This window comes from Annulohypoxylon truncatum, assembly GCF_022578515.1.
Source record: "Annulohypoxylon truncatum strain CBS 140777 unplaced genomic scaffold F4807scaffold_29, whole genome shotgun sequence".
Taxonomy (NCBI): Eukaryota; Fungi; Ascomycota; class Sordariomycetes; order Xylariales; family Hypoxylaceae; genus Annulohypoxylon; species Annulohypoxylon truncatum.
This window is the reverse complement of record NW_025953815.1, coordinates 86,226-105,052: the sequence shown is the minus strand read 5'-3', so window position 1 is coordinate 105,052 and position 18,827 is coordinate 86,226. Positions and strand designations below refer to the sequence as shown.

The window sequence follows — 18,827 nt, the reverse complement described above, 5'->3', positions numbered from 1 at the left end:
TGATGGCAACCCGACCGGGAGGTATTCGTTCAGATACAAATCCTTAAAACATGGCCCTGCTAAACCCGCACCCCGCAGCTGACGCCTCTCGACCAATTCCACCGGTGTGGGCAGACCCCTCGATGAGGGATCCAATAGCACGAGTGGGTGTGAGGCATTTCTAGATCTTGTGATATATAAAAGTCGATCCCGACTTTGCAATCAATGACATATATGGATGGATATGAACATATATGTCGACTTCATTTTCCCCTTGCGAAATAAGGTAAGCGTTTGATTCCACATCGGCAACCACCTCAGGCAAGCCGAACCGCCCGCTGCTGTCGCGTGTGCCTACCGCACCGGTGCGGGTGCTTCGGGGAGCTCCTGAAGCAGAACGCCTTGGCCTTCTCGGGGGCCGGGGGGCCGAATTTCTGGGAGACCTCGCAGTACTCGGCGTCGTCGCCGCCGATCCACTCGCGGATGTGCTTGTGCAGCTCGCAGCGCGCGGTCTTGCACTTGCGGCAGTAGACCTGGCCGCGCGGCGACAGCGTCGCGAGCGAGTTCTGCTTGCCCCCGCCGCCCCCCGCCACGAACGGGCCCGAGATGAACGCGTTCCGCCACACCCACTCCATGTCGTTGGGCCCCTCCCGCCGCGCCGACAGCGGCACCCTCCCGTGCATCCGCTTGTGGATCGCGTAGAAGTGCGTGCTCGTCAGCCCCAGGCACGTGCTGTCGATCGGGTCCAGGAAGTCGAAGATGGCGTAGTGCAGCTCCGACGGGAGGTCCTCTAGCGTGAGCGCTACGCCCGGCTGGTGCGTGAAGGGGACCGGCTCGACGTCGGTTACCGAGTACGACCGTAGCGGCCCTGGTAGGATCGGGCGCGTGGTCGGAGCATGATTTGTCGCCCGAGGAGCGGGGGAGATTGGGTTCGAAGCAGATTCGTGCGGTTGCGAGTCGAAGTACGAATCTGTCTCCGCCTTTTCCGCCACCGCCCGTGGTGTGCCGACTGGGGTGAGCAGACGGTATTGTTTCCGCAGAATGGCGGATGTGTTGGCTGATGCCGGATACTCAGTCGCGGTGAAAGCACGCCGAGGCACGTGAGAAAGGCCCTTCTTGGGCCCTGTTTCCTTCGCGGATCCCTTCTGCTGCTGCAATGCCGCCGCCGATGATTCTGAGGCTGGGCCAAGATCAACTTCGAGGAATCTGTTCGACAGATCCATCATGTCGGGCGTCCCTGGTGATAACGCCTGCCCGAGTGAGGGGGCTCGGAGGATTTCAACCATTTTGAATCCTTGTAGGTAATTTCAAGTTCAAAAAGCTACTTAGAGAAATGTTGCTCGGCGATAATCGATACCGATGCGCCGCAGCTATTTTGAACTAGGTAGTGATGCAATAGGTGGCTAGTTTGTATTTAGAGTCGAGTTACGACGAGACTAATGAGCCTTAGGGTCAAATGATCAATAAGACGCTCTCCGGTCAAAAATTTGTAGCGGTTCGATAGCTACCAATGATAGGTGCCGTTGATAAGTTCGACTTAGTCAGAAATAGGTCAAAGCTGGCGCTTAGGTACGGTGGATCTTTGTTGCGTGAAGATAATCTTCAGAGGTTCGTGGGGAGAAACTCTTTCGATAGTGGGTTTACGAGTCATGACACTAGTCAGAGCCTCGACATCTGCGTGGGACGGGGGAAGGGTTATTAAATCCGCCATCGAGAAGAGAGCGGTCAGGGGGCGTCAGCTACGGCCGGCGCAAAACCTAGCCACAGCACGCTACGATACGAAGATCACTATTCGGTGGAGCTTGGGATCCACTTCTGGCAACTTGGCGAGGCGCCGAAGAAAGGGTCTGGAGATCTATTGTATCGTGACAAATGGGGAGAGGGTGGAGTGGTGTGACCCGCAACCCTCGACGCCCCCGACCGGAGAGGACACGGGATGACGGAAGAATCCTTTGGCAGACCGGGCCTAGCCAGAATGATGTTTCTGCTCATGATTTAAAAAAGCCACTAACTAGTTACGGGAAAGGGTTCTGGAAGACAGGCTGAATCCGGCTCAGACATTTGGGCAGTTCGGCGCATGCCAGAGGGATGAATTTTTTTCCCATGTACTCTCTTTCTTTCAGTTCCGGGATATTTTCACTGGTAACGCCGGACATCCCGGTTCGTTTCTGTGCGATAACGGACCGCGTCCAGTACATAGCAATAGTTCTTACTGATGTACCTCCTTATTCAGAATTGTTCTCTGTTTCAGATACATGCCGTTGCTCTAGCATGCGTAGTAACACTTCAAGGGATTCACCGCTCGATTGGAGGTTAGGCTTAAGCCACTACACAAGTACATACATAGGGAGGGACCATACGAAAACCCCAGGTTGCAGGATGAGGCCGTGACAAGGGTCTATCCCGCTTATGGCTGACGGCCAAGTTCGACTTCCCCTCAAACACTACTGCAGGTCTCTGCCATCCGCTTCCTACGGTGGAACAATTATCCACATTATAGTTGTTTGATACGAATATGCAACGCTGGTAATATGTATTGATACCTAGGTATGTAGGTAGTCGTAAAAGCGGAATCGAGCGCACGATTCGGAGACCTGTCCAACCTGTCGGTACTTGATATAGCAGAGATATGCGATGTCAGACTTCAGAAACCTCGGGGATCGGCATTTAAAGAGTTGTTGATGTGGCTGCGGCCGAGACGAGAAAGTCTTTAAAAATTGATAGTTATAGGATCTGATGAAGAGGGGGCTAGACTTGTTACCGGCCAATAGGGTCATAGCAGCATCGCCATGTAAGGGGTTGGCTATCAGTCCGATCCCTCTCCCAAGCAGCCAAGTAACTTGATTTTAGACATCCCTCCTTCTAGGACGTTCTGGATTGTGTATAGAACTAGAGATGGCTTGGCGCCCATGCACCCTATCCGCGCTTCCAGATCCTCACGATCGTATCCACAACTATGGGGTTCTGACGTCTCACTGCCGATTATGGACCCATTTACTAGCGAAACTTGTCTGCTGTGGTATGAGGTCACTCGAATAGCAAAGGGAACCCTTATTCTCATAGTAGTAAAGGCCCTGTAACTACACTATGTAGTCCCCGAACCTGTTACTAGAATTGCCAGGACGTCGGGTGGGCAATGTTGGTTAATAAACAAGGCTGACATGAGGAAGCATTGCCTAGGACTTCGGAATACCAATCTTGGAAATATCTTGCTGCGGTAAACAATGACCCGATTCCCAATTCCGCGTTAAGCCGGGAAAAATGCTCCGATCGTGTGTTGGCAGGTTTCTTCGCTGAGCTCCGGGCCGCGAATGGGATCAACATAGCCTGTTATCCTTGACTGCTGACGCAATAGAACTTAGCTTCACTATAATGAGTCTAGATCCAACTGTTCGCCTATGCAGTACGACATCATGTAAGGCTGGTGATACCCTTTACACCCATAACTGACGATAATTTGAGATTAGATTTAATTGATATTTTCGTTAGCTAGGTACGAGATAATTTGAAATATGTATCATTCCAATTTAACTGACAACAGGACCGACCACATTGACGGCCATGCGGGGTATCTGGATACGCTATGCTTGATCGAGATTAAACTTCACCAGCATCGTGACACCTTTACGAATATACTCGCCGATGAGGTAGTGGATAGCCTGAGTTATCAGCGATCTCAGACTATCAGATCGTATACGTTCTATCTTATGCACCTAGCTTATTGTTAAAGTAACGAATCACGACAAGTAGGAAATGTATACCCATGACACTTATTTTTATTGTCATTGTTAATGCAAAGCTATGCTAGATTGATTTCCAGTAAAGGTCTAGTCAATACTAAGTAGTTAACCATCACTGTAACTGAAGGATAAGGGTATATTGAGTTGTTCTCGGCTAGAAAGCTAAGGTGAACCTCGCCAAGTAATTGATATTAAGGATAAGGGCCTGCTATTAGGTGTATATACTTGTAGTCATCGACGACTCGAAGCTGCTAAGGTCAGTCAGTCCTTTGGGAAGACTCACCACTGGTAAGTACAACGTCTCCTGAGGGTTCATGTAACATGTGCTTGCTTTATTTACGATATATCTATCAAGACCAGAGAGAAGCCATGGTGAGCTGAGTGACTTACTAGTAGAGCTTAGGATCAATACGGTATATGCATAAGGTATGCTGCCAACTACAGCTCGTTTCTACGTGTCCGCCTGTGGATACAACTGCAAAATTATTGGAAGGGCAGGACTTGGCATATGGTATGGATTAATACTTGCGTAATAAATATCATATATGTGATTTTATCTCACGCACAGGGGCGTTTCTATTACAATGACTAGGTACCTATGGTTTCTTCCAACAAGACATACTAAAAACCTTTGGATTAAGTCGACTCCTCGACTATAATTAAAAAATAATCTGTTACTCACATCAATAATCGTCTTACATGGCTAGACGCAAGCATATTGATATCTGTCGAGCCTCATCTCTATAACCAACTAGATTTAAAGCAAATAATCTAAAAAGTATAAGCAAATACAGCATGAACAGTCTCCATTCAAGCCTTTCCCTGTTAACCCGACTTTTGTATTCTTTTTAAGTAAAGGAGATGGAGCTCATAGACCTTTGAGATAGCACAATATGAATTAACTATGGTATACTTATCGAATTGCTAGGTTTGTGATCGAAATGAGGCACAGACGTAGACAACCTCAACCTCCATATTATTCGTACCACTGAGAAACGTGCCTCATCGAAGGGAGTGATAACAAAGTGTAGGTATCGGCGTCATGTGCTGCAACGACATAGGCGTTGAACATAGGTATTTAGTAGAGGTAGGCTAAGCAACTCGTCGTCGTGATTACCATCGCATTGGTAATATACCGCAACGCTGGGGCCATGACTTAGCATAACACGAGACTCTGAGAAGGTGTCAATTTTTAATTCTTCTCCATAGACATACAATATGTTTTTACAAGGGCCGCATTCGTAGATCCAGTCGATAGGCAAATTCTTATATGCCGATCCAGATGATGCTGATGACGACGTCCATGCCCTTGCCCTCTCCGCCGTCGTATTTGAAACTCCACATGCCATCTGTTTTCTCGTTCCAGAATGCCTGCGTTGCCGAGTGCATGCCTCGTCGACCAACGTGCGGTTTGCCGTCCGTGGCAGTTGCGTTACCGCCGTCGCTCGTACTAATAAGCGGGCCGTCGGCCTTTGCTTCGCTTCCGCCTTTGGGCTTGTTCAGGGCCGAGGTCGGGACGAGATGTTGGACGATGGTGCTGTTGACCACATATTTATGAGCCGGGGTTTGGGAGCTCGAAGGCGTTGATTCGGATATGACCGCCCTGAGGATTGAATTCTGGCGTTGGCATGGTATGTTAGCTAGATCTAATGAATAATACGTATTGAGGCGCTTAGGATGATGAACGGACGTACAATTATGGTCCCGTTCCAACCCTCAACCTTCGAATGCTCGTAGAACTCCGCACCGCCGATGGCGCTTTGGCAAGCCTATATTTGACCGAACTTAGCTGGATGGGCTCCCCCATGACGATGCCTCCTGGGGAAGGAGGCTAGGCGAACGTACATCCATCGCTATCTGCTTGAGTCTCGTTGTGCTAATTGGCTAATCATTATTCCTGTAAGTTTTCACGATGGATACCCAGGGGGTAACTGATTGTGACATACAGCATTGCTTGGTGGCGAGGCCATCTTGGATCGAAGAAACGCGGTTTTGTAGGATTAAGATGGGAAGACACGTGCTGGATTGTAAGTAGCGGTAAATTTATATTATCCCCCTATATGAATCGTACCACTATTTGTTGTCAATTGGTAGTTAAATGGACGTAAGGTAGGATTATGGCAGCCTTGTGAGACTTTTTTTTCAGCCTTCTCTCTGTGACGTTGTAAACAGGAAATGAATGGAGGCTAATTTGAGAAGCCCGTTTGTACCTAGTAAGATCCTTGCTTCAGCTTACATATGCGGGCTGCTTCATCAACCGGGTTCTTTAGCACTCGTTTCAAGCCTTGCGCGGGGCAACTGAGCACGTGAAAACTCCCTCTTTTTGCTCTTTCTTTTTCTCAACTCCGTGTTCTAGGCTTGCCCCCCGGTCGCTTCCATAGCAACAAGCCACTGAGAGCAATGAGATGATCCACGTGGAGACTATTATGTAACTAGCGCCACCGACTAAGCCATCTTGGAGATGTTTTTTGCTCTCCACTATTATCAAGCACCTTCAACATCCAATTACTCGCCATCATCGTCATAGCTAGTAGTCTTTTTCTTCCTTTTTTAGTTTTTCTTTCTAGTCTGCCTATAGTTTGTCTTACGATTGAAGCACAAATTCTTCTTATTCTTTATTGTCCGCTCTTGCTCGCCGTCTTTGACTGGTCTAACCCGACTCTATCCTCTCGCTGCAATCCAATCACAACAACACGAAACCCGGTAGCTATCAATTGGTTACAAATATTGGAACGCATACCGGCTAAACCACTTCAGCTTACTGAAGCTTAATTCCACGAATCATATTCCATTAGCCACCTGCCTGTCACCAATTGCCCGTCATCAATTGCCCGATATGTCTAGCCAACCCCTTCTACAAACCGCTCCAGGTAAACAAACTCCTATCTCGAGGGATCGACAACTCTGGAGGTTTCGACGTGAATTAACATGCTTTGATCAACTACTTTAGGCAAACGAATTGCCCTACCCACCCGCGTCGAACCCAAGGTCTTCTTCGCCAACGAACGTACATTCCTATCATGGCTAAACTTTACCGTCATATTGGGAGCCTTGGCTATCGGCATGTTGAACTTCGGTGACCGCCCCGCCTTCATCTCGGCTTTCCTGTTCACAGGCGTGGCTATGCTTACCATGATATATGCGCTGTTTACGTATCACTGGCGAGCTAAATCGATTAGGGTAAGAGGGCAAGCTGGATTTGATGACCGCTTTGGACCGTCTGTCCTGGCTATCATCCTCTTGTTGGCTGTCGTGGTCAACTTCGTGCTGCGAATCACTTATTCGGGCGGAGAGGGTGGTAAGAAACACTAAGAGTAGGCAAGGAGTTGGTATCTGTTAAACTGCTGGATCGGGACGAGTCGACGCTTTCGGGATCTAATGAGAAACTGAACCTTGAGCCACAGACGCGTGTGCCCAAAATAGCGCACCTGCGATATCCAGACGATAGTCCCCGAAAGAAATTGGAAAGGATGGATGGAGACGGAGAATTTGTACATCAGACAGCATCATGTTCTAGCATTGTGTTTGTTCCTTATGAAGGGCAATTTTGATGGGGGTTATGTTGGATATTACGGAGTCGAATTTTACCTATATGAGCATTGCTATACCGGGTTTGGGAGGGGAGCAGTTCAATGTTTCATAGCTCGATATCTCTCGAAGAAGACAAGGTCCGTCCGGCCTCCTCGTAACTCCTCGTGTTGATTTAGGGTATCTCATTTGGTGTTTCTTGGTTATAATACGTCTTGACGAGAATATTAGCAATGCTGAGCTGGCTATGTCGAACCCGTGCTCGTCTGTTCTCCGTATCTCTTTAACTCCTCGATAGAAACTCGGCAGAGGAATAGGCTCACGATGGGCACTCCTCTTAAGCGGGGTTGGGTTTCGATGGCTCTCTGAAAGGGGGTCTTCATGACCTCAAAGTCCACATCGTCGTCATCGAGCCTTGTCTCTTCAATGACAGTATCGCCTTCTCTTGGTATTTCCTTAAGCTCCTCGCCAAGCGCAATGTATTGAAACCAGACACGCCCACCATCTGTTCGTTTTCCTAGTTCCCGCTTCGCGATTTCGGCTACTGACACTAGCTTGCCCGCGTCAGATGCCTTGGCCCGAAGGATAGATACAGCCGTCTTGCTCGCAGGGGAATCAAGATGTTGAAGGATCGCAGCCACCTTTTTCTGGATTTTGGATGACGAGATTATTGAGTGAACTTGAACATCGTATTTAGACTCCACGGCTTGCAATATTTTAGCATCGTCCGTCGACGATAAATTGAAGCTGTTCTCTGGCCGGGCTCGTTTGTTAGAAAGAATCGGACCCGTCTCGGCGCGCTTCCGCTTCGTGGGTGAGCTACAATCCTGATTGCCCTTTCGAGGCCTTCCAGGGACGGTCATGATGCCGCCGACAGGGGAGATCCGATCTTCATCGAAAACTGCGGATGACTGATGGGTTGTGTTGGCTCTTATATGAATTGTTGCAGTGTAGTAGGATGACTATTATGTAGTTATGTGGCTAGGTACAGGGAAGAATTAATTGCGACCTTATCGATAGCATCTGCCGTCGACCGCAGGTTCAGGTTTCGGATTTAATGCGCAGGTTGTGCAACGTAAATGGGATTGTAGCTGTACCTAAGTACCATGTACTTAGGTATTTACATGCATGATGTTAAGAACGAATGTTTCGGTTATCGATAAAACATCCTTCGCTGTCAAAACAGGACCTTGCAATGTACTATTTCGCAGTTCAGACACTTTCGAGACATGTCTTTTCCATAATTGGCTGATCACTAAGGCAAAGACCCTGTCGCGAAATGCAAGCTGCAGTTGCCTAGTGTTTGCCAAGAATTAATCAAGATATTATGCATGAGGACATCGTAATATTGTGACTAGGGTATCAAGCTAAACTCTGACTTTTCTGAGTCGCTCTGTGATTGAAAAGCCGCGCAATGTCTTCGCACCAAAACACCTTATCAATCTTGCACACAGTTGCCGCCTATGTATGTGACTAGTTGGTGTTGATATATACATAGGTATGATATAAGTCTTTATGAGTTTCCTATGTAGGCGCCCTTGGATTGTGTGCATCCGTTCAACTATCCAAGTATCTGAGGAAGCATGTCATAATGCGTAGTAAGCGTGGTCAAGCCTGCCTACCTACACAGCCTATCACTTTCAAACCTCATCTAAGGTTACATGATCTGTTTATCAAAGCTTGGGATCTATATGCGCCTATCATATACTTCCCTGGCCGCGTGAAACATCCCTGGGCAACAAGTATGGGTGAGATAAACAACTCAAAAGCTCGAGCAGTCTTCTTGTGTGATAGCCCGTAGCCTTACCTATTTGATATAAAAGTTATGCTAAATGAGACGGTGTATTTCATGTAACATCTATAGACATTTCAGTGTTGTTAGTTAGAGTTTCTAAGTACATTGTATACCAGTAAAGTTAGGCTACTACTACGTATAAGATTTATCATGTCTCAACTTAGCCATGATCTTTGATACGTATCTAATTACCTATGAAAACATGGAAAGAAATGAAGCGCAATCAACGACGATTGCTAGCCTTGTCAATGTAATATCCTCGAAAAACTAAAGCCTTGCCTTCTTGGGCACCCTGGGCGCCTCATGGATGCTCAATATTGTGGGTACTTAAGTACTTTAGCATACATATGCAATAATTCGGACAATTTTGTACAATGCTTGGCCTTCCTTCGCGCCTTTTCGTGCGATAAGTACCGAAGTAACTAAAAGCAGCCATGTGACACACACCTTATTGAAACCTCTAATACACAGATTGTCACGCTCCTTCTAAAGAATATATCTGCCTACTCCTTTCCCCTTTAAGGGGTATGATTCCAGGTTGTTGCCACCACATTTCGAAGCTCCTTTCCCACCTACTACGTATGCGTCTCCCATCCTTTACCACTACAGTAAGTGAGTCATAAAAAGATATCCTAGTCAGGTTGTCTGATAATGTTGGTGCACATTCAAGTTGTTATTTGTTACATACGTGTGCATAAACCCCTTTATCTTGAAGCACGAACCACGATAAAGGTCGTGCGTATTTTGTGCACGTAATAGCACCATGACGGCATGTACATAGTACACTTGTATTCTCGAACATCCCTGCCGCGCAACCTGGTTGAGATACCCCTGCCTTGCTTTGTACTATGTGTACTTGCCCAGAAATCCTAAGTCCAACCAACCATCGGACTGTCGGGCAATTAAAACAAATCAAGGTGCTGGAAATTCACGAGTTTTTACGAATTAACCAGTAAATACTCGCAACTCTAGGCATGTAGCCACCCACCCCAACATTAGAACATCAGAACACACACCGGCAACAACACTATCAGGTAACCAGGACACCCCCATCTCCCACCTGTAAGTCCTTCCTTTTTGCCCTTTTGCCTTTTGCATTTTGCATTCTCGCGTCCTCTAGAAGATAGAACTACCTAACCTTGCACCGTCTGCACCTTGCATCTTGCACCTCGCCTTGCCTTGCAATAGACACCTTTACCACCTTACAATCTTACAACCTTTCATTTTCATTTTCCTGGCCTTTTGCGCAATCCACTTGTCGCAACAACCAAGAAGGAAGAGAATCGCAAGCAAATGATAATCGTCTTTCTTCCGATTTTCATTTAATTCATTTCACGCGTTCCTTTGCAACAGTCATTTTTTTAATACTTACCTGATTCCCCCCCAAATCCACATCGGGCGCGCGACCTTTGCCTTACCTCGTTCCCTTTGCCTCTTTTTGTCTCTGGTCTCTAGTCTAATCTGACCTTGATGATACGCGCCTTTCTAATACCACTACTCACACTACCTACTACGTACTGTCTGCGGAATCGTATTTGATACCGTTTCGCACCACTCATTGTCCCTTTTTCGCAACCTGCCCTTTTATCAACAAGGTCATTTTATTTTTTGTTGTCGCCTGGGTCGCAACTTTCTCCTCAAATGAGACGAGTCTATATACATCAATACTAATTAAATACGCGCAAGCATTTCGAATCATTTGCGCTGCGCTGCATTGCACTGCCTTGTCACCTTGGCATGGTATTGCGCATTCCTGCTCTTCTACCGCCAACCCTGACTCAGACTTGAGTTTCGTTGGGTTTGACCGTGGCCACATCAGCGCGCGGCCTACTCCTTTTTTCTGCGTTCGACAACCCATCAGGATCCGTATCCCGCAATTCGATACGTGCGCCAATCCTTGGTCCTGCCCTTTTGCCTTGGTACTGGAGACTACCTTCTTGCTAGTTCAGTTCTAGGACTGTGGACTCTGGGCTTGGTCCATTCATCAACGGGCAGTAGCCAGGCTAAAAAGGGTGGTCGCATCCGCCGGCTCAGCCGATTCCCGGTTGTACACTACGTACACCACACTTTCTACCTGCGCCTACAGGGAAGGAATTAAGGGAATTAAGGAACGAACTCTACGTTCATTCGCCCCTACGTCAGCATCGCCTTCCCATTTGGCGTCGCACTTCTAACAATAGTTCCTTCTACCCCTTTACAACCTAGGACAACGTTGTGAGGTACTTTAGGTACTTTGGGTACTTCGGAATTATTTGTCTAGGCCTGATCTGTCAGCGCTCCGACCACATTCATACATCATCAAGCATCCCCCCCACGCCTCCTCGGCTTGGTCCTCGACTTACATATTGTTTTCCTCCTGTCGGGTATGCTCATGTTCCGCTTTTGGAGTTCAGATTCGAGGGGAAGCGATAAGACTCTACAAGTTGAACAACCCATGCTTGATTTCGGAAAGCCTATTCATCCGTGGGTGTCGTCAGAGTCTTCAGTTACTACTACTACTACCATATCTTCGCCAACGACTCCGAAGCGGCGCAAGCAGAGCAACGTCGCGATAGCATCGCAACAGGCTCCAGCTTCGTCCGCTCGAAAGCGGGCGAGGACAGATGATAATGATGAAGGCGATCGCGCAAAGGCGCATAAGAAGGTGGCCTTGTCGGTAGAGAAAGGTGAAAGGGATGTGCCGCAGGCTGTGTCGTGTGAACCCGACATGGATCGTGCTAGAGATATTATCGAGGAACAGTTCAGCCTTGAGATTCTACTCAAGCACGACGAGCTACGGTTGATTAATCAAGAACTTGCCAAATGCCAGGTGGCTTTGGAGCAACTGCGCAGGTGTCATCTAATACCGTATCCACAGAATGTTCCCACGCCGGAACAAATGGTGAATATCATGAACGGATCAGGCGCGGCCTTGCGACCGAAGTCAGGCGAACAGTTGCCTCAGTGGGCACCACCTTTTGGCGTTACTGATGGTCCGTATGCGCGGCACTACGCCAAGTGGCTCATTCCTGACCCTAAGTTCGACGGCATCCACCCCGTGGCTCCTGCTCAGACCGAGACTTCACGATTCAGAACATCGGTGGATGGTAGATCGACAAGAAATAGTTTCACCGAGTCAAGCGCGTCTCAAGGTAGAGGACGGCCCGTGAGGGGATCCGCAGGACAAAAACTCCAGGCCCTATCCAGTGGTTATCCACCTCCTAAAGACAAGAGCGGCCCTTGCGTCTTGAAGCGATCCGACGGAAAGACTGTGAAGCTTGTTTGCATAGATTGTCATCGCGAGAATTTCTCAAGTACACAGGGGTTCATCAACCATTGTCGCATAGCACATAAGAGGGATTTCAAGAGTCATGAAGAAGCTGCGGTGCACTGTGGCCATCCCATTGAGGTCGCTGACTCTGGGGGTATTGTAGGAGAAGAGAAATCTGTCAGCCAAACCGCTCCCCCGTCCGGCCTTGTCCACCCTTTCGTCCGAGAGAATGCTATGTCCGAATCCGAGGCTTGCTTCTCTGTTGTGCGTCGTATTGAAGAATCATTGGAGATGTATCGCCGGGGCCAGTTGCCTGGCGTTTCCTCGATCCCAGGCGCTGCTGGAAGCTCTCAGAGAGCTCCCACTAACGCTGCGCAACAGTCGAACTTCTCTCCTTCGGCTGACTCCCCACATCTCTCCCGTCTGCTTCAAAGCAGAGGTTTCAATGGCAACCTAGGCACTCTCATCAGTGAATCTAAGGCTAAGGTAGACTTAGACCAATTCTTTTCCCCCGAAGATGAGTCGTCAGATGAAGTTGATCTAGGTGGTAATGGCAACGTTCGTGGTACCGGAACTGTGGCCCCGTCCCTCGTGCGGGTTCCTGCGAGGGCAACGATGTCGCCCGCTCTTGCTACGACTCGACCTACCAGTAGCAAAGGCCATCCGCTTGTGCCATATGCTACCCCTGTACCAACACCCGCCCCACGAGTCACATCAGGCCCCGAGCCGGAGATGATCGTAGATGACGACATGTTGGACGTGGATTTGAGTCCTCATACTGCCGTCAGCAACAATGCGCCATCACTTGTTAGTGACGATGGCGAATACGATGATTCAGAAGCCGATTCCGAGGTCGAATCTGAAGTGAACGACAGCATTGGAGCGCAGTCCATCTCGGATGTTGACGAGATTGACATCGACGACGATCACAGCGGTGCACGCTCTATTAGACATCACCGTGGCTCCACTGGCGCTGGAGCTGGGACGACGGTACGCCTACGTAAGGATGATTCCAAACACGTAACTTTTGTGAGTCCTATCAAGGGCAACGGGAACGACAACCAGCGACGAGGAGGTCGAAGATAGGGGCACGGAACTAATAACCTAAGTGCTTGATGCAATCTATTCATGTGGAGTTAGCGGTTGGCGACCGCGAGGGTGAGGGGGGTGACTTTTCTTTCTTATCGTTGGACTACTGAGTTCTTGGGCAACTGCCATTACCGTACGACTTTTATTACGCCATTGCCCTTATTCAGATTTTTACGTTCCAAGATGTGCCCCGAGGATGGGAGACGCGTCTCTTCTAGGTTACGAAAGTTGTTTCAATCAGCATCGACACGGAAGCACATTGGCGTCAGGTTGACAGGTCAATTTGAGATTGCTGGTAGAGGCTAGAGGGTGGCACTTGATGTTCTGCTTTTGATATACATATTCTCCAGGTTGCGCAAGCTAGCCGGCAATGATGATGAGGTTGTTTGCAATGCCCGTAGGCTAGCAGACAGGCAGCCGTTTCTGTATCTATAAGTTTCAAACAGCTGTACAAAGAAACAATTAAAAACGAAAGCTTTCGGAGTCAACGCAGGGCTTTACATGATCGTGAATTCAATTTGCTTCCGACGTCTCTAAATGCGTGATACGTATCTCTCCGTTCAATACATAGATTACAGGCGCTGTCGCTGACTAGGTACATCGCCGACCGAAAACACCCCTTACTGCCTACCTACCTAAGTACATCCATATACTTCTCTCCGCAATTTGCACGTCAAATCACACAAAGGGACGTTCTCGACGCATAATGCCTCAGCACTAGCTATGTACGCAGGATGCAGAAGTGTAGCAGTGAAGCAAGAAGGTGAGCTGATTGGACGGCGACAGACGAGTAGGCTATCAGGGGCAGCGCAACGGTTGCGTCGTATGGGCTGTGTCAAAGTCCAGCTCCTGCATCGAATCGATCGATAAGTCCCTACTTGCCTGCCTGCCTGCCTTCCTACCCAGTTTACCTACCTACCTACCTATCTACATAAGTACTATTTATGTAGGTACCTATGTATGATAGCCTCTGTCGCACGCAGCTTTGCTCTGCATACTCCCAAGCTAATACCTAGGCAGCCAAGATATGTGCACATTGCAAAGACGAAGAAGCCGGGCGAAGAGTTTGTCCTAAAAGTGAATTCGATATTGCTACCCAAGGTCCGTCGAGTAACCTAGCTACCGGGCTCAGCCAGCCTCGGAGTGGCACTTGAAAATACCTAGACAAATGTAAGTCGTCTTCTGTACGACCTGCTCGGCAGTTGCTAGCGTGAGAAAATAAAGGAACGATTCCCATTAGTAAACAAAACAAGAGACATCTCAGCTCGTAGGTACCTGCTGCGTAGGTGCGCAAATGCCTAGAACATCAAATTGCACTTTGAATTTACTGCTATTATTGCCCCCTTTATTGATACGCCAATACACGATATAATATAACGAATGTTAAACTCGCCCCCGAGTTCCTTGATCTCTTTCATTTATCTCCCTAGAAATAATAAGATACATGACCCCTAAGATAAAATAAGGATACGTGCTATTAGTATTCCCCAAGAAACCCCTATTCGGATCGGAGGGGCAAGGAAAAAGATGGGGTTCAAAACAAGCACAAAAAGGAGATGCAAAATCCTTCCATATTTCGGGTTCTGTCACGAGGGGAAACACATCATTCGTCGTTCTATATACAGCAACAGCGATGAAGAAACGCCAATATAGCCTTCTACTCCTGGCCGAAGCCCATCGTCTCTTCAACTGCTGTAGTCAATTTGCCCTGCAACTGCTCCAATGATTTGTATGGGGGCAAATCTAGGCGGTTGAAACTGCGTGATTGTTAGCATATATCTACGAGTAGGATCACGTTCTTGCCTAAGACAAAGACCACAATACGTACCAAGTATGAGCCTTTGGCAAATTCCCAACTTCGCCAGCCTTTTCGATCGTAAACCTCCTTGGACCGTCACTGCCTTGGAGATCCTTGAACCCGTTGACGGGGATTCGTGAGGTACCCGTCGTGAACTGTAGAAGTCGGCTCTTCTGTTCTCCATCCCAGCTCCGTACTGTTTGCCAGAAAAATTGGATGACCTCGTCGCTTTCTGTGTAGCCCCGGTAATCCGTATGCTTCTTCCAGTCATCTACGTCGATATCGGCAATACCGCCAATTAGCAGTTCTAATTCGCGTTCGTCGAAGACGTTGATTAAGTCCTGGGGAATAAGCTCGTGAAATCCTTCCTTAAAGGCCTGGAACTGCTCTGCGATACGCTTTTCGATACGCCACTTAACCATAAGATCCACGTACTCCTTTTTATTCTCATTCGTAACATCGATGTTGCGCCCGTTAGGAATGAGGTCCTCGACCGTTACAACGCCAAAACGCTCGTCTTCGGTAGAGAATGTCTGCTCGAGTATACCGCCCGAGATATCGTTATCCAGCATCCACTGCAAACTTCGATGGAAATCCGCGTCCACACCCTCCATGTCGGCTAAGACCACAGATTTACCCAATATCATCTTGTAAAGCGCACCGATGAAAAACGCGTCGAGGAATCGTCGGTGGAAGATGGCGAGACCCACCACACGACCGATGAATTTGAAGTAATTCAAATGCTCGGGGTTGATACCGGAGTGTGGGTTGATCTGAAGGGTATAGTTGTCGTGCGCGGAGTATTCGAAGAGGCAGTAAAAGGGGTTAAACATTTCGTGCGATAATAGGAAAAAGAACTCTCTGGAAAGACCACCGTAATCCAAACCATCCTCGCCATCAAATTTAATCATCAAACGCTTTTTCAAGTCCGTAGCCGACTGCCGCGATATCTCCGCAAACGAGTCTTCGAAGATGTGTGATCGTCGTACCTTCATATGGCACTGGCCCGAAAGTATCCGCATAGCGGGTTGCGAGCGAAAGTAAATTAGCTTCCTCCGGAAATCTCGCTTGTACTGTGGCACGTTCTGGTCTAGGGAGGATGGTAATCGAGGGTCATCCCAGGTCGTCGTCTTAGTATTATGATCCACGAAGTATACGCGAGCTGTGTTGGTCAACCGCATTTCCCAACCGCTAGGCAGAGGCCCTAGCTGTGATACTGGCTGCTGTTGTATCGTTCCGTTGGTGTTATTTTGACCACCATACATTCTAATGTATTGCTGGCGTCGAGGATCGACCCAGGTCGTCGTCCGAGTATTATGGTCGACAAAGTATGGTCGACCTTCGGGAGTCCATCGCTGTTCCCATCCAGGAGGAAGTTCACCGGTGCCAGGACTAGTAGCGCCGGTGTGCATCAAGGTACCTTGACCGGGACTATGCGGAGAACCGCTAGGCTGTTGCGGCGGCTGAGACTGTTGCGAAAGCGTGGGGGAGTTCGCGCCAGTGCGATCTTCCGGTAAAGTTCTGTTCTGATGCCTTTGACGTTCAACCTGAGTAGCCGCTTCTCTCTCGCCACGATTCTCTGCCGACGTGCCGGTCTGAGTTGGGCGATTCCAACTTGTAGTTCGCGTATTATGATCTACATAGTAAGTTCTCCCCAAGTGATCCTCACGCCGCTCCCAGCCAGCAGGCAGTCGGCCTTGGGCGTCTTCAAAGGGGCTCATCTGGTTAGCCGGCCGAGCCGCCACAGCATTAATAGAGGGCGCACTTGCGCCGTTGGGCCTGACGGGCAAGGCCATCTGTGCCCCCGGTGCAAGCCCGTTGGGACCCGAAGCCGAGGAGGTTGGCCGTTCCGAGGCGCGATCGGCGCTCGCTGTAGACGCCTGGGGTACTAGTGATGGTCGACTGGAGCTTGCGGGCGACGGTTGCTGTACAGGGCGAGCAGGGGTAGACAAGTTAGTAGACAAGTTGATGATCAATTTACCATGAACAACAAGATTGTCCGTGGACTTTTTGAGGTCTCTCGTGAGCATTTGGTCTAAAAGGATATGGTTGTCAGCTTATACAAAGCTAGTGGCAGGGTGGCGGGGAGACGATTGGTCATACCATCAGCACCTTCTGCCAACTCGATGACATCCCCAATGCGAATGTTGATAACTCCCAGGAAACCCTGATCCTTCTTCTTGAATTTCTTCTGGTCGAACACCTGCACGGCTAAGATGCTATCCTCGGTTGCTCGACTAGACACTAGGTGAGTATGAGGGCCAATGATAGGTCGTAGAGGGCAAATGCGTACAAGTCGAAACTCTCGTTCCAATACGGATTGAGGGTTCGTTTCGAGACGATGGTAGTCTTTGTCTGTTCGCCGTTGATCGTGGCTACAGCGAAGGGATCGGGTAGACCTGTATTTATCAAGGAAATAGGTTAATGGGGTTATGGAATGGTAGTTAGTAAAGATGGCGAGGAACGTACGGAAGACATCCCGTTTATACAGGCCGTCGGCAGCGATGACTACGACGAGGAGGTTAATATGTACGTCTCGTCAAGGACAAAGATAGAAGCGATAGGGAACGATGAGAACGATGGAGATTATGTTGGCGATGAAAGGTAAATAGGACTCGAAGACGCACTCGTGACTCGCAAATTTGGTTGGCTGTAGAACAAACTCGATATCAGTTTCAAAACGTCTCAAAGGTTCCAGCGAGTTTCTTGAACCCGATTAAAAAGGTGGATAGGACAGGATAGGATATTGAATAGTCCGTATTCCATAGTACATAAGAATAATGATAATTATAAAAGGGAAAAGAATGAACGTACGCTGATGGCCCCGGCTCAGAACGACTTGCGGTCATGCTGGACTGGTGGATGCTTCACCGTTGGGAATAAGGTCAAGCGTTTTTTCACGCCTTTGCTCTCATGACCCTCTCTTCTCTCTCTCTTCTCTCCTCTCCCACCGTGGGCGTCCCGTCCAAAGGAGGGGTTCGTCCGTCTTTCGGGTCAAGGTGGATAAGCCGAATTTAAGTAAAAGGATAAGACTCTAAAATTGATACGTGCTTCTCCCTTCCCGTCTCTTTAAATCCTTTTCTAATTTTGGCCTTATGATATTGACGTTTGATGGCGATGGACACTAGCGAACTAACGAGAAGAAAGTTATGAAGTTCAAGTTAGGTAGGGTGTAGCGGTAGTAGTGGGTAGCAGATAGCAATAGTAGCCGTCTCTAAGGTTTCTCAATAGTGGTGGCGGTACCTCCGATGTATTGGATGTATTAGATGTACAAGGATTGTTAGAAACATCAAGGGCGCAACACACCTGGCCTGCTGGCCCATAGCGCTGCTGAGTTGACCTAATCAGCTAATCCAATGGCGGTGGCATTTGATTAGTTGAGGCTGTGCACGCGCTAAGAAACAGGAATGATTGATGCACGTACTTCTTGCGCACGTGCATTCCCGTATCTGTAGATAAGGTTCTACTTAAACTTTACACACTTGGTTATATATATATAAAAGTACTTGCTAGCAAGGTGGAGATGGATCTAGTTATTGTGCAAGTATCTAGCTCTCGCCTTCCATGCAGGTAGGTAGCATGAGCTTAATCCGTTGTATCAATTGATGATGTACCTACCATTAGTCAACCCTTCGCTCGGCGCTCTTA

The 18,827-nt window shown here is 48.4% G+C and overlaps 6 protein-coding genes across 6 annotated transcripts; 2 read left to right on the top strand and 4 right to left on the bottom strand.

Moving 5' to 3' along the window:
• Positions 1 to 4: 4 nt before the first annotated feature.
• F4807DRAFT_188587 (uncharacterized protein) lies at positions 5 to 1,377 on the bottom strand. The gene has a single exon (XM_047993652.1). It carries the CDS (start codon positions 1,263 to 1,265, stop codon positions 297 to 299), a length of 969 nt encoding a protein of 322 aa, XP_047851659.1. The 5' UTR covers positions 1,266 to 1,377; the 3' UTR covers positions 5 to 296.
• Positions 1,378 to 4,267: 2,890 nt separating this feature from the next.
• On the bottom strand, positions 4,268 to 6,054 carry F4807DRAFT_435800 (Tctex-1). Its single transcript, XM_047998919.1, has 5 exons — positions 5,666 to 6,054; positions 5,565 to 5,603; positions 5,414 to 5,488; positions 4,935 to 5,336; positions 4,268 to 4,862 (listed from the first exon to the last, which is right to left on the bottom strand). The coding sequence occupies exons 1-4, from the start codon at positions 5,687 to 5,689 to the stop codon at positions 4,986 to 4,988; spliced, it is 489 nt and encodes a 162-aa protein (XP_047851658.1). The 5' UTR covers positions 5,690 to 6,054; the 3' UTR covers positions 4,268 to 4,862; positions 4,935 to 4,985.
• A 122-nt stretch (positions 6,055 to 6,176) lies between these two features.
• F4807DRAFT_188543 (uncharacterized protein) lies at positions 6,177 to 7,112 on the top strand. The gene is made up of 3 exons (XM_047993651.1): positions 6,177 to 6,422; positions 6,477 to 6,589; positions 6,670 to 7,112. Exons 2-3 carry the CDS (start codon positions 6,556 to 6,558, stop codon positions 7,029 to 7,031), a joined length of 396 nt encoding a protein of 131 aa, XP_047851657.1. The 5' UTR covers positions 6,177 to 6,422; positions 6,477 to 6,555; the 3' UTR covers positions 7,032 to 7,112.
• A 344-nt stretch (positions 7,113 to 7,456) lies between these two features.
• Positions 7,457 to 8,230, bottom strand: F4807DRAFT_188497 (uncharacterized protein). The gene has a single exon (XM_047993650.1). It carries the CDS (start codon positions 8,108 to 8,110, stop codon positions 7,493 to 7,495), a length of 618 nt encoding a protein of 205 aa, XP_047851656.1. The 5' UTR covers positions 8,111 to 8,230; the 3' UTR covers positions 7,457 to 7,492.
• Positions 8,231 to 11,413: 3,183 nt separating this feature from the next.
• On the top strand, positions 11,414 to 13,378 carry F4807DRAFT_462868 (uncharacterized protein; the record flags this gene model as incomplete). The annotated part of the gene is made up of 1 exon (XM_048001885.1): positions 11,414 to 13,378. One exon carries the CDS (start codon positions 11,414 to 11,416, stop codon positions 13,376 to 13,378), a length of 1,965 nt encoding a protein of 654 aa, XP_047851655.1.
• A 1,010-nt stretch (positions 13,379 to 14,388) lies between these two features.
• On the bottom strand, positions 14,389 to 18,595 carry F4807DRAFT_435789 (HECT-domain-containing protein). Its single transcript, XM_047998918.1, has 7 exons — positions 17,994 to 18,595; positions 17,807 to 17,829; positions 17,649 to 17,687; positions 17,473 to 17,578; positions 17,283 to 17,416; positions 15,210 to 17,214; positions 14,389 to 15,138 (listed from the first exon to the last, which is right to left on the bottom strand). Exons 1-7 carry the CDS (start codon positions 18,026 to 18,028, stop codon positions 15,039 to 15,041), a joined length of 2,442 nt encoding a protein of 813 aa, XP_047851654.1. The 5' UTR covers positions 18,029 to 18,595; the 3' UTR covers positions 14,389 to 15,038.
• Positions 18,596 to 18,827: the final 232 nt, after the last annotated feature.

Excerpts from the sequence above, each read along its gene's own strand:
- F4807DRAFT_188587 (XM_047993652.1), bottom strand. The coding sequence starts at position 1,265 with ATGGTTGAAATCCTCCGAGCCCCCTCACTCGGGCAGGCGTTATCACCA.
- F4807DRAFT_435800 (XM_047998919.1), bottom strand. The coding sequence starts at position 5,689 with ATGGCCTCGCCACCAAGCAATGCT. Across the intron at positions 5,604-5,665 it reads CCTCGCCACCAAGCAATGCT|CCAATTAGCACAACGAGACT; the intron begins GTATGTCACAAT and ends AATAATGATTAG. Across the intron at positions 5,337-5,413 it reads GTTGGAACGGGACCATAATT|AATTCAATCCTCAGGGCGGT; the intron begins GTACGTCCGTTC and ends TGCCAACGCCAG.
- F4807DRAFT_188543 (XM_047993651.1), top strand. The coding sequence starts at position 6,556 with ATGTCTAGCCAACCCCTTCTACAAACCGCTCCAG. Across the intron at positions 6,590-6,669 it reads CCTTCTACAAACCGCTCCAG|GCAAACGAATTGCCCTACCC; the intron begins GTAAACAAACTC and ends CAACTACTTTAG.
- F4807DRAFT_188497 (XM_047993650.1), bottom strand. The coding sequence starts at position 8,110 with ATGACCGTCCCTGGAAGGCCTCGAAAGGGCAATCAGGATTGTAGCTCA.
- F4807DRAFT_435789 (XM_047998918.1), bottom strand. The coding sequence starts at position 18,028 with ATGACCGCAAGTCGTTCTGAGCCGGGGCCATCAGC. Across the intron at positions 17,417-17,472 it reads TGGAACGAGAGTTTCGACTT|TCGAGCAACCGAGGATAGCA; the intron begins GTACGCATTTGC and ends CCTAGTGTCTAG. Across the intron at positions 15,139-15,209 it reads TTGCCAAAGGCTCATACTTG|TTTCAACCGCCTAGATTTGC; the intron begins GTACGTATTGTG and ends ACAATCACGCAG.